The sequence below is a fragment of the Podarcis tiliguerta genome, assembly GCF_965153285.1.
Source record: "Podarcis tiliguerta genome assembly, chromosome: 3".
In the NCBI taxonomy this organism is placed as follows: domain Eukaryota; kingdom Metazoa; phylum Chordata; class Lepidosauria; order Squamata; family Lacertidae; genus Podarcis; species Podarcis tiliguerta.
In genome coordinates this window covers 36,343,201-36,356,513 of record NC_139536.1, presented here as the reverse complement: position 1 = coordinate 36,356,513, position 13,313 = coordinate 36,343,201, and the positions used below count along the sequence as shown (strand labels likewise).

The 13,313-nt window shown below is 44.9% G+C and overlaps 1 protein-coding gene across 8 annotated transcripts in view; it reads left to right on the top strand.

Moving 5' to 3' along the window:
* The window catches only part of LOC310674821 (uncharacterized protein), a gene marked incomplete at both ends in the record, with an annotated part of 73,609 nt that overhangs the window by 27,433 nt on the left and 32,863 nt on the right, over positions 1–13,313 (top strand). For 2 of the 8 annotated variants that reach the window (XM_083434585.1, XM_083434584.1), the window contains one exon: positions 6,440–6,587. The exons of the other annotated variants lie outside the window; for them this stretch is intronic. In XM_083434585.1, the coding sequence (XP_083290711.1) occupies positions 6,440–6,587 (148 nt within the window). The remainder of the gene's footprint in view (positions 1–6,439; positions 6,588–13,313) is intronic. 8 annotated transcript variants of the gene reach the window in all.

The following is a 13,313-nucleotide window of genomic DNA, read 5'->3' as shown; positions in this document are numbered from 1 at the left end:
TGTGTAGTTCACGTCATTGTAAGCATGGGGGCTTATGCATCATCGTTCCCTGTGGATTATGCTTCCTGCCCTCTTACTCTTTTTCCATAATAGTCAGAACTAAGGGGGGTCAGTACCGTGACTGCTTTAGGCATCATATGGATTTCAGAAGGTGAGTGCCAGCTCTGAGTACTCATAAGATCATCCCCAGGCCCTGCCCTAAGTCTAGCTGTCAAGCATGGTCTCTTTGTAGGAAGCTACCACTTCCTTTTTTCACAGCATGTTTAGTTTTAGATATCCCTCCTTTCCTTTCTTTTTTTCCTGCACTGCTGAAATGGATATTGATCTGGTCTCAGCTTTTGCAGTTCTACCTTCATCTTAGCTCTCTAATCTGGCTTGGTATTTAAGCCATTCATCTCCAGCATGGTATGTATTCAAGGGCTTTGATAGGAAAACAGATAAGAGGTTTTCTTGAAGATTAAGCAAGAAAGTAATGAAATGATCCCGCGGTTACAATGAACTCCAAAGCTTCCCAGGGATTTTTCATGCTAGCTCTTCTCAAGCCACTTTGACCTGGAGTCAAGCAGCAGCAGCCGCAAGTGGCTGCCCAAATTGTGCTAGGGAAAGTTAGACGCTGCCGGCGCCTTCCGTGCTATCTTGTCTTTCACGGAAGCAGCAGCACGTTGATCATATCTGCTGCCTGCGGATACTCCCCATAAATATCAAGACTACAGGCAAGTGGCTGATGTTGCAACTTCTTTGGAGACACGTCTGATTTAGTGTGTAATATAGCAGAGGTTATGGTGTAACTTTTGTGAGGAACTCCAGGATTTACGGTACATACAGCGCTCTGCAACTTTGCTGCCAAACTCTCTGATTTACAGTGGTGCCATTTGTGGTTTGGACTAGCAGAGATGTTTGTTTCAATGAGTCCAGAGCATTTTGGCCACCGTTTGGGAAACCAGGGGAGGTTGAATACGAGAAAGGCCTCTGCAGTGGTCTTCAAGCATACAGGTGAAACTCGGAAAATTAGAATATCTTGGAAAAGTTCATTTATTTCAGTAATTCAACTTAAAAGGTGAAACGAATATATGAAATAGACTCATGACATGCAAAGCGAGATATGTCAAGCCTTTATTTGTTATAATTGTGATGATCATGGCGTACAGCTGATGAAAACCCCAAATTAACAATCTCAGAAAATTAGAATATTAAATGAAATCGGCAAAACAAGGATTGCAAATAGAGCAATATCGGACCTCTGAGAAGTAGAAGCATGCATATGTACTCAGTACTTGGTTTGGGCCCCTTTCGCATCAGTCACTGCCTCAATGCGGCATGGCATGGATGCTATCAGCCTGTGGCACTGCTGAGGTGTTATGGAAGACCAGGAAGCTTCAATAGCAGCCTTCAGCTCTTCTGCATTGCTCAGTCTCATGTCTCTCATCTTTCTCTTGGCAATACCCCATAGATTCTCTATGGGGTTCAGGTCAGGCGAGTTTGCTGGCCAATCAAGCATAGTAATCCCATGGGCGTTGAACCAGGTTTTGGTACTTTTGGCAGTGTGGGCAGGTGCCAAAGTCCTGCTGGAAAATGAAGTCAGCATCCCCATAAAGCTCGTCTGCGGAAGGAAGCATGAAGTGCTCCAAAATCTCCTGGTAGACAGCTGCATTGACCCTGGACTTAATGAAGCACAGTGGACCAACACCAACACTTTTCCACGATATTCTAATTTTCCGAGTTTCGCCTGTATTGATCTCCAGTAGATGAGAAACCGTGTGCAAAGTTACGGCTGCTTTACCTGTTAGTATAATATTTGTACCTCATAATCTCTGAGGCAGATGCAAGTACCTATTTTGGCACATGTACACTGCAAAAAAAAAAACAACAAAAAAAAACCACATGCCAGGGAATTGTGTAACTTTTCTTATTTATTGAGAAAATCACTCAGTTCTTTCACATTCAATTCCAAACCTTTTATGGATCTGTAAAATTCAGTATTTTCATGGGGGGCACAACTGGCTCCCTCAACCCCACTTCCCATAGACAGCCATCACACTCCTTCCCTGTTTTTCCTCCAACTTCCTTCCTTCCATTTATAAAATTATTTATAAGCTGTTCTTTTGGGTACAACTCATCCAGGGTGGCTTCTCTCTCATTAAAAATCACCAAAAAAACAACAAATTTATAAAGCAGTGTTTTGACATAGGCCTGGGTTTATTGATTTGTACATTGCTTCCCACTAAGAAAAGCCCAAAGCAATTTACAGCCAAAATAAAAAATACAACAATAAAATAATGGAAACCTTAATAAAACAGATTTAAGAGTACAATCACATCATTGGTGCTCCTCAGATCCCCAGGAAAACAACAATGAATTTTGCCTGGTGTTAATGCAGTGACAAAATTGGTGCCGTGTGAGCCTCCCTGGGGAGAGCATTCTATAAACGGGATAACTGCAGAGAAGACCAGTTAAAATAATGAAAATAAAAGAGCAAAATAAGTTCCAGCAAAATAGAAATACCATCCATTCTAGAATAGCTTTCTGAAATAATTGTCTTACAATTAAGAACAAGCAGGCCAAATAAATGTGTTTTTAAAATTGGCATATCTTTGATAGAGGATTTCTGCAATATGGGGGCCACAGCAGTAAAGCCCCTGTCTTCTGTGCCTCCCAACCTTACAGGAGGACTTGCACACAGGGCACCTGAAGCAGATATTAATGCATTGAGAGGCCCATACAGGCATTAGTAGCCCTCCATATAATATGGTCCCAAACTGTTTAGATTTATATTTAAAAGTGAAAACCAGCACTTCCCCCTTGTGCTTGGCTTTGTTGTTCTGGTGGAGGCAGTGGGAAAGGGAGGGGGTCTGGTACACTGCTATGGCTGTATAGTAGTAAATACCCATGTAAATAGTGGGGGTGGGGGACCTGATTCTCCATGCATCTGTCATACAAATTACCTGACTCTCCCTTGGCTTTTTGAGGTACCTCTTCAGTCTCCACTAGTGAAGTACTTCCAGTCGATACTAGTTCATTGCTGCGAATGGGACCCCTGTCCCGCCAGTCTCATTCTGCCTTCAGCCAGCCCCCACCTGCTTCCTTTTTTACTTACATCTGGTCTGGAGTGGTGGTGGCATTGAGTGTCCACTTCCTCCTCCTTAGCCATAGTTCTGCCCTTGAGGGACTCGACAGGAGTATGGGGACAGAATCAGTTGGCTCCATATTCTGTTAGTCTTTCTGCCTTCACACTATCGGCTCCAGTGGCCATCAGCCACCACTGGAGTAAAATAAGACAAGTTTTCTTGTTCCCAGAAATCAAATACATTGTTATTATGGATTACACAAAGTCGACTACTCAAGGAGTTCATGGATAAGGTGAGATTGAACCAGGGTCTTTCTGTTGCACCCCTTTTGCTCTTTACTGCCACAATATGCCAGCTTTTTGAAAGGATAGTTGGTCAATGAGAAATATCGTTTTGCTACTCTGTGCTTCTAATTCTACGGGACTCTGGGGACAATTAAAAAACAACGACGATACTCTTGGAAAAACATTCCTTACAGTGGATATATAGGGAGTGTTGAAAATGGGCATGTAATTCTTTTTCTACTGCATTTGATAAAATGTTCAGTAACATAGCTTTGGATATCTTTTGAACAAAAGGTCAGTCATGGACAGAGGGAAAACTGTCATATCACATACCTAACCCCTGCTTCAAGTAGCTGTTTCAATAAATTTCAGAGTAACAGCTCATTATTTTCACTCCTTGGTAATTGAGAACCAGGGAGCAGAGCAGCTAAACTTGTTTGTTCCTGCCAGAGAAAGCTGTTTTAAAACCTTCCCTTTATGCTGGTTTCTTCTCTTTGGTGCGCTGATTCTTCGAGACAGTCTCCCACAGTGCATCTGTTGGTTATTAGGCATTGCAGTGTCTATTGGTGGATCTAAATCCAGGCACATCAGTTTGCCAGATATGATTTCATGTAAAAGACAGGTCCTAATCTATCCTCTTTGTCTTCTGTCAGCTGAATTAAATTGACTGAATGGGAAGGACACAATGATAATCTTTTGTTGGTCAAATCTGGGGTGACTGAACATAGATCCTCACTTTTCCTGCTCAGGCAAACAAGATGATGTAAAATATTGGTGAAGCTGCTGTAGTTCAAAAATATTAGGCTCCAAATAGAAATTTATGGAGTTTGCAGTGCATGCGTTTTTTGAGATGAGTTCCCTCGTCCCTGAAAAAGGTCTTCAGCTCAGAATTTCAACTAAGGATATTATATTATTCATTCTTAAGATGGTCGCTGCTGTGTTGGTGCATGTTGAAATCGTCATACATTTTTAAAATGGACAGAAATGCCTAAGTTAGAAAAAATGACATTTGCCCCAAGAGCAGGACCTGCATCCTGTATAAGTGACTGGTGTAGCAGTTAGATGGTTTGAACTAGACCTCAGGAGGCTGGCAGCAGGACTAGCAGAGCTATCCCTAAATCTGGGGGTCACTTTTTTGACTTGGACAGCTGTGGGAGTGGAACAGCAGTTAGTGCCCATCAAGGAACAAGGCATCATTGAGCATGAACTACTCAGGAAAAATAGGGAACACGTTATGAGTTTTTTTTGGTGGGGGGTGGAATAGGCTGTATGCATAAGCCCCCTTCTAATTCCTGGATCCAGCATGGATTCGATTCCTGAAATAGCCAGGCTAGCTTCCTGGTGGTGTAATGGCTGTCTAAGTATGAGCCAGGGAGAGCAGGTGTCGCTTTGGTCTAAACCACTGAGCCAATTGGGCTTGCTGATCAGAAGGTCGGTGGTTCGAATCTGCATGATGGGGTAAGCTCTCGTTGCTCTGTCCCAGATTCTGCCAACCTAGCAGTTTGAGAGTATACCGGCACGAGTAGATAAATAGGTACCACTGTGGTGGGAAGGTAAACGGCATTTCCATGTGCTCTGGTTTCTGTCACAGTGTTCCATTGCGCCAGAAGCGGTTTAGTCATACTGGCCACACGGCCCAGAAATCGGTGTGCGGACAAATGCCGGATCCCTTGGCCTGAAAGAGAGATGAGCACCGCAATCCCATAGTCGCCTTTGACTGGACCTAACTGTCCAAGAGTCCTTATTACCTTTTACCTTATTAAGGTAACAAAGGAAATGGTTCTGTGCCTGACAGCAAATGGGTGAGTCCACCTCCCTCAACTCACTGATAGTTAGAAAGACAAAGGCGAGAGTTGAGGGTTGAGGTGTGTGTAAGATAGAAGCTGGAAACAAGGCAGCAAGCTAGAAAAGCAGGCGGTCAGAGCCAGACCTAATTTCTGCTAGGATCCAAACCTGTGGCTATGGGAGAAGCAAGACCCTTTTGAGGTGTTGATACTGTGAGCCCCTCCATCATCGACTCGGGTTGCATACATGTGTAAAGAACCCATATTATCATAAAGACACCACAGTCTCCCCTGTGCCTCATTTTGAGGAAACCGAACCCTGAAACAGCTGAAATTTCACACTGCTTGGAGATTGGGGTGGTGTGCATCATAGAGTAGACGTAGGTGGTGTGCTGTCTTTCCCCACTGCCATGCCCACAATGTAATGTCTGCACTTTTTCAAATAATTATGAGCCAATTTCAAACTCTTGTGAAAAAATATTTATTTGCATATACCATTCTCCAGTGCTGCTTCTAACTGGCAATCCATTTTTTATTTGAGTCAAGGGGAATTCCTGTTTTCAAAACCGATCGTTCTGTCCTAGCGAGGAACGAACACATTTCCTTTTGCATATAAAAGTCGTTCTTGCACACATAAAAAGGACAATTAATGACACAAACACTACCCACCCGCCCCCAAGCACTCAACAACTTGGTGCATGCACAGTAAAACATCGGTTTGGGCCTGCTTTGTGTGGAAACAAGGATGTGACTCAATGGCCACATGCCTGTCATGTGTAATGTGTAGGACAGGGATGCCCCATTCCCACAACCCTGTAGTTGTCTTCAGAAGGGGAAGGAAGGACATTCTCCTCCTGTTATCTCATAGTTGGTTGTGACATGGTGGGGTGGACTCCCAAGTGTGGCACTTTTCTTTCTCCCACATTGCTGAATGGCACCATTACATTTATACAGGAGGAGGAAAGTAAAGGGATGCATTCAGGGACACCACTAGCATGGACACAAGAGACAGTTAAGCAACAAGCGCAGCCCGCTAAAGAGGAACAGAACTGGCTTAAATATACTACTGTATTGTTATTAATCCATTACACAAGACATTCTTCCCTTGCAATCATTTTCGATTTTCGTAAAGATCTTCAGGCTGATTGCATGCCATAAAAAAAAAATGTCCCAAAATCAATTGTAAAAGGTATGAAAAACACAATATTGCTAATACTTTATCGACCGCGTTATTAAATGTCACGCTACTGATGATAATGATCTTCCTTATGGGCTGAATGTGTCACAGTAACCTTCTTCTTGATAGCATCAATGAGCCCACCAAAGCGATGCCACGTGATGCAACTCTCTCAAGCAGTTGCACAAACAGAACTGAGGGATGCTTCTTGGATGTTGCCTATTAGCTTGGGCTTAGAAGCAAGCTGCATCCTGCAATATGCCGTTCAGCCACAAGGGTGAGCCAGCAAGCATTTTCCACCGCATCTTAAACTAGCTATAACAAAGTCTCTAGCAAGGACAAGCTGTTGCAATAACTCAGCATGCCACTCAGATCCTGAAGTTCTTTAGATGATGAATATTTCCTTGGGCACCTTTGTCTTAGAGCTGTTGGCCAGCATGAGCTGCAAGCTTTATTGACTGTTATTCTCTTCTGCTGCATCAGCTTTAACCAGGTTTGTGGACACAATCGCTCTCAGCTCTATCAGAATTAATGGCAGAAGGTCAGGCTCTCTCAGCAGGGCGCCTGCCTGATTTGCTCCCTGACTGACTCCACTCCAAAGGACCTAGCAGAGAAAAAAGCCATGTTGTCCTCTGGGAAACAGGTGCCAAAAAGAACAGATTTGCAATAAGCCATCAGTACTTTGTATTTGACCTTCTGTGAGTAAACCACACGGTCATCCCTCGTGAGTCTTCACTCTCCCATCCTCCCCTCCCTCTCTAAATCTATATTGTAAGCTTCTTGAGGTAGGAACTTCAATTTCATTATTTAACATGGCCCTCTAAAGTGCCATGCACACCAGGGGTAGGGAACCTTAGGCCTGGGGGCCAAATCTGACCCTCCAGGCACCAGGGGTAGGGAACCTTAGGCCTGGGGGCCAAATCTGACCCTTTGGAACTCTCCCCAGGCCACACCCCTCACTGGTCCCGCTCCACAGCCGCCGCCTCCTTTCCTTTTGCCTGGCTTGAATGACTCCCGGAACTGTAATTATGCCTCTTCCTTGCCTCAATGGAGCAATGTACATGGAGGTCTATGTGGCTGGACAGTAGCCTACTGGACAAAGACAAGGACAAGGCATTAATTGCCCTACTCACCAATGGCATGTGGCACCCACATGGTTGCCCACTAGAAGATGTGCCTTTGCACCCCCAAGCTCATTGCTTGTCTGGGGGCGGGGAGATAGAGAGGTGTGTGAATATGTACAGAAACCAGCCAACTGTACAAAGGCAAAATGTCCATTGTTGCACCATTCACTTTCACCTGTAGCCATACCCATCAGTGCATGTGGCCCTCAGAAGGTTATCCGGAAGGGAATGTAGCTGAAAAAGTTGCCATTCCCTGATGTACTTCAAAGCAGCTACAGTCATAGTAAATAGCACCCCCAAACTGTATCCAGTTGTGCCTTTCCACTGATGGAAAATTCTTTGGTCCATCAGAAACTGTTAGTGGAAGAGGTGGCAATTTTTGCTAATCCTATTTCCCTCTGAAATCTCCCGAGTCCACTCCAGCCCAAATCACCTCTAAATGGACCCTTTAAAGTCGTGTGGCAGCTGGTGCAGGGGAATGCAGGAGAAACGAGGAATTTGCTAACATCATTTCTCTTTTTGCACCCTCTTTGCACTTATGGAAGCTGAATTAAACAGCATTCCACCAATTGATAACAGCAATAGCACCCTGTTTTCAAAGAGTTGCCTCTAGTTCTGAAAATATTGCACTCCTATAAAACATGGGACTATTTTCATGGGCATTTGGCATCAGCCCCGGATAGGTGGTTCTCTGTCAGGTTTATCTGGCTGCCATAACAGCACTGGGTGGCTGTGCCCATTTACGCTTTTTAACTTCCCATGATGATGCAGGATGACACTAGGACAGGGGCATTGTAAGCACATGAGAAGAGCCCTGTTGGATCAGACCAAAGGCATATCTAGACCAGCATCCTGTTCTCACTGTACCCACCAGATGCCCACCGGAAGCCTGCAAGCAGGACCCGATCGCAACACCTGTAATTCCCAGCAACCGGTATTCAGAGGCCCAGGTGGTGAGTTCCCATTGACAGCCTGATCCTCCATGAATTTGTACAGTCTTCTTTTAAAGACATCCAAGTTGGTGCTCATTGCTGCATCTTATGGGACTGAATTTCATGGCGTAGTGTAGGAAGAAAGGCTAGATCAGGAGGACCCAGGACAGGTATTAGCAGTGGCCCCTGCTTTAAAAAGCCAGGGCCCTGGCAGCTCTCCAAGGATGCCAAGTGCTGAAACCTGCTCTGTTAGTCTTTGCAGGTCGCCATATTGGAAACTCAGAGTTCGCTTGTACAGTGGTACCTCGGATTAAGTACTTAATTCGTTCTGGAGGTCAGTTCTTAACCTGAAACTGTTCTTAACCTGAAGCACCACTTTAGCTAATGGGGCCTCCTGCTGCCGCCGTGCCGCCGGAGCACGATTTCTGTTCTCATCCTGAAGCAAAGTTCTTAACCCAAGGTAATATTTCTGGGTTAGCGGAGTCTGTAACCTGAAGCGTATGTAACCTGAAGCATCTGTAACCCGAGGTACCACTGTACCAAAGTTCTAAGGAGATACACACAACCACATGGGTATGCATTTTTATAGCACGTGGGAATTGCTCCCGATTGTCTTGTTACTGGAGTTTGCCAAATAGCCTGAGCTTTGTTTTTTCCAGCTGCTTTATAGGGGCCAGACAATACATTTTGCTATAGAAGCTGACAGGGCTAGCACTTGAATCTTCCTTCAACACCGTCCATAGCACACTGCCCTCAGCAACCTTGCTTAGAGGTCAAAGGGCTGGTCACATTGCATACACAGTTCTAGCCTTCAACATCTCTCCAACATAATGGAGGAGCCAGTCCTAGTCTCTCCTGATAAACACTTCTAAGCTGGCGCTGAGAAAGGCTGGACAGAGGTATCTGCAATTAATGAAGGAGTAAAGAAATCGGCTCAGGGTGCATCATCTTTCAATACAAGAAGCCTTCTGTTCTCTCTCTGGTGTTTATGCAGCTTTTGCTGCTCAGATATTCAGCTTTTAAAACCCTCAGCAATTTAACACAAAACCTCTGATGCATCTCTAATGAGCGAGTATAATTAGACGAACCAGGCTCACAACACTGTTCTGCGAAGGATTGTCTCCACGACAAACCTTTGAAAGGCAAAAGACAAACCCCACCGGAATACACAAAAGCAGCAGCTACAAAATACCATATGGGGATAGTGATGCTGAATATATCAAAGAAATCAAGAGAGAGAAAATATATTTTGGAAGGAGTCAACATATGGCAAGCATCAGGCAAGCTGAGAGAATGTTTATTCTGTGACCTGTGTAAGAAGCACAACAATAATGCTGGATGTGGGGGGCAGGGAGGGTGTGGTGTGTGTGTGTGTGTGTGTGTGTGTGTGCGTGGGGGGGGGGGGGAGAGATCAGTTTACACAGAAGTGGAAGGAGGAGGCACTCATCACATATCTCCTGCACAGAAAAGCAACCTATGGAAGATGATGAAAGAGCCACACATGGTGCTTTAGCTGCCCCTGGCTCAGCTGTGGTTCCTGAAAAAGTGTTCCAGATTTCAGAATACTATTTTTTGGCAGTGACATTCATTCAACAGAGAATCTGTCACATCATGGCCTTCATTAATTATACAAGACAACAGAATATTTTGCCTATCCTCACACTCTGCCAACAGGAGTATGTCTGTTTAGGGTTCTGGTTTCCCCAACATTCTGCAAGGCAGCTTTTGCCAACATGGTGCCCTGCAGATGTTGTTGGCTGGGGCTGGTAGGAGGTGTACTCCAGCAATGTCTAAAGGGCACCAGGTGAGCAGAGGCTGCTGTAAGGGGTCACTTGTGTCCCCAGTTCCAGTCATAAGCAGCTTCTGATTGTACCTCACCGTTTCACAGCACAAGCGGAAAAGGTTTTCTGTTCACAAGTTCCAGTGCTAGAGTCTTTAATCCAGTTTGCATTAGTTGTGAGTAATGTCCTGTGAAAGTCAACAGAAGTAGCCAGTTGGCTATGACCAAGTTCCATTGTTTGAAACGGATGAACCTTACAGGGAAGTGTCCGCTGTGTTTGTGACAACGCAGCAATATCTCTCGTGGCCAATTCACTCATGTAAGTCAACCCCTGATGTTATTAGACAGTAGACATGCATGTGAAAAAGAGTCCTCAGAAATGGAAGGGGGCAGTTGTGGGCAGTTTCTACAGGAGCTTGAAGAGATGTTGAAATCCTATATCAGATTTTTAAGACTGTCTTTCAGCAGAACCCTATATACATAGGCTAGCACTGTTACTGCAGGTGTAGCCAATGTGAGGCCCTCCAGATGTTGGTGGATTACAGCTTCCCTCATCTCTGAACACTGGCTAGGCTGATGAGTCCAATGTCGCCTGGAGGACACTTTGTTTGCTGCTCTGGACCTACTGCAATAATCACTGTAATGCATATTTATGCATATCATCAGGATTGGACCTTCAACTTTTTACACCAACTAGTGCTTGACACTAGTTCCAAGACGCTTTGGACCCTTCGTCAAACTGAGTTGCTTAATGTACATTAAAAAATACATTCCACTATATTTTCCCATCAGGCACGAATCACGCCAGAGATCTGATTAACCTGTAGTCCAACACAGTCAGTCAAAGCTTTGCAGTTCCTTCCAGTGAGCCAAAATCGAGGCATGATCCATTTCAGGGCCATTTGGGTTAGTCTGTATCTGCCCCTGCTTCTTCTGCAATGTTCTTGCACAAAATAAATGTATGGCTAACTGTCACCTCTCTCTCTCTCTCTCTCTCTCTCTCACTCACTCAGTCACACACACACACACACACACACACACACACACACACACTTCTCTGCTGCCAGTAACTTTAACAGAAGTCCCCAGGGAAATAACCATTAAGCAAACATCTGTGCTTTCCCTATACATCACAATTTCAGCTGCTTTTCAGAGAGGCGGCTGACACAAAGGATCTGCCAGTTTTGCCAAAGCCCAAACTCAGCAGCAGCAGAAACCTTGAGTCAAGAGTGATGCTGCACAACACAGCGTTGCTAAATGGGTTATGAGCATCCGGGTGCAATAGATGTCAATTTTTACAATAAGTATCTCCCCTGAGAAGCTGCTGTAGGATTAGTATTGTCAGCCGTCGAGTGTCATCTGTCTGGGAATGGTACTTAGTATTGTCATCTGTCAAAATGATTAAGTGAGCCAAAATGCTCTGTTTTTAGAGCTTTTATGATAAAAACAAAAATCCATCACACAAAGGGTCTCCTCATCATCTGTGTTGCACTTGGGTAATATGTCTGTGGAAAAGAATGCAAGGAGTTTGAGGGACAAGGCAGGGAAGGGGGAGAGGAAAGTGAGCAAAGGGATGTCTCTTCCTTAAGGAAACCAGACGAGACTGCAGGGCTTTTCTTAATGGCCTCAGACTAAAACTCTCATCAGCAAGGATGGGCAATTGGAGTCATTTGCTAAGATTGGACACCCTGACTTGTTAGGAATAAAATTACCTAGAATGACAGGTCACAAGTCTTCAAGAGAAGAGTACAGTATCCACCAAGTGACAGGGCTATTCACACTGTTGCTTCAGCACAAGGTGGCCGGTTCACGTCTCCGCTCCTCCACATGCAGCTCTTGGCTGACCTTGGGCCAGTCACACTTCTTTGAAGTGTCTCAGCCCCACTCACCTCACAGTGTTTGTTGTGGGGGAGGAAGGGAAAGGAGAAAGTTAGCCGTTTTGAGACTCCTTAGGGTAGTGATAAAGTGGGATATCAAATCCAAACTCATCCTCTTCTTCATTCAGCACACAGGAAGGTGAAAACTGTATAGTGAACAGTGACGTTCCAAGTTCAATACTATTTGCACACATTACGTGCCAGTTGGGTCATTAAGAGTGGTTCAGATAACAGTGTGGGTTAGAGAGGACATTCTGCATTGGGGACAACCAACATGATGCTCTCCAGTTGTTGTTGGACTACAGCTCCCATAATCTCTTATCATTGGCCATGCTAGCTGGGGATGATGGGAGCTGGGAGTCCCTGTTCTACAGCATGTAAGCTGTGGGATGGGTTTATTTGGGGCTTGCCATTGTTGGCACAGTGTTGACTTTCATAGCTGAATCCCAGTATGATGTATTCTGGGGACAGCATGAGAGGTTCAAATCATCACCCCCATCACAGCAGTGATGAGAATGGGAAAGGTCAATGCTTTGAGCCCTATGTTCAGAATACCAGAGAGTGTCTTCATTTTCAAGGCTATGAAACATAACCCATATTATAAAAGTCCTAAATACTTGGGAAGCCCATTTGTTACATGGAGCTGGTAGAAGGGCCTCAGTGCTATGAGAACAAGCCAACAGAATCCTGCTTGTGACAGTTCTGAAAAATCTGATGCTTCTCTGCTCTTATATGCTCTGCAGCAGCGTTATTTCTCTCTTCCTTGGAATGTAGTTTGTGTGGGGAGAAAAGGGGGGGGGCTCCTCACGTACAATATTTCCTTTTACCAGAAGCCTACAAAAACCTGGAGCAGTTGCACTTTAAAGTAACATGACCATCACATCAGGCTCATCCTGAGGCCACGAATGCCGCCTCAACCCAAAACTGAGCTAGAGCACTTTCTGAAGAATTGCCTGGCCTAACTGTTTCTTTTGCATTAATAGATGCCTGTCAGGATACAGCTGCCATTAGTAAGATGTATTAGGCTGTGGAACTGTCGCTTTAAGAGGAGTGATGGAAGGCCTGTCCCACAAGACATTGAAACCTGGGAGAAGGCACCTGCAAGGACACATCTTGCACCGTCTCCTTGAGGGAAGGGGCTGGGGGCCCTTTCCCTAATTGGCAATGCATCTTGGCTTCCCAGCCGTCAGCTGCCACATGATTTGCAATGGGGTGGATTTTGGGCACCCTTCCAGCAGCGCAGCACCAAAAGCAAAGGCATTTTTTGCAAGAGGGGCAGCCTGGTGCACC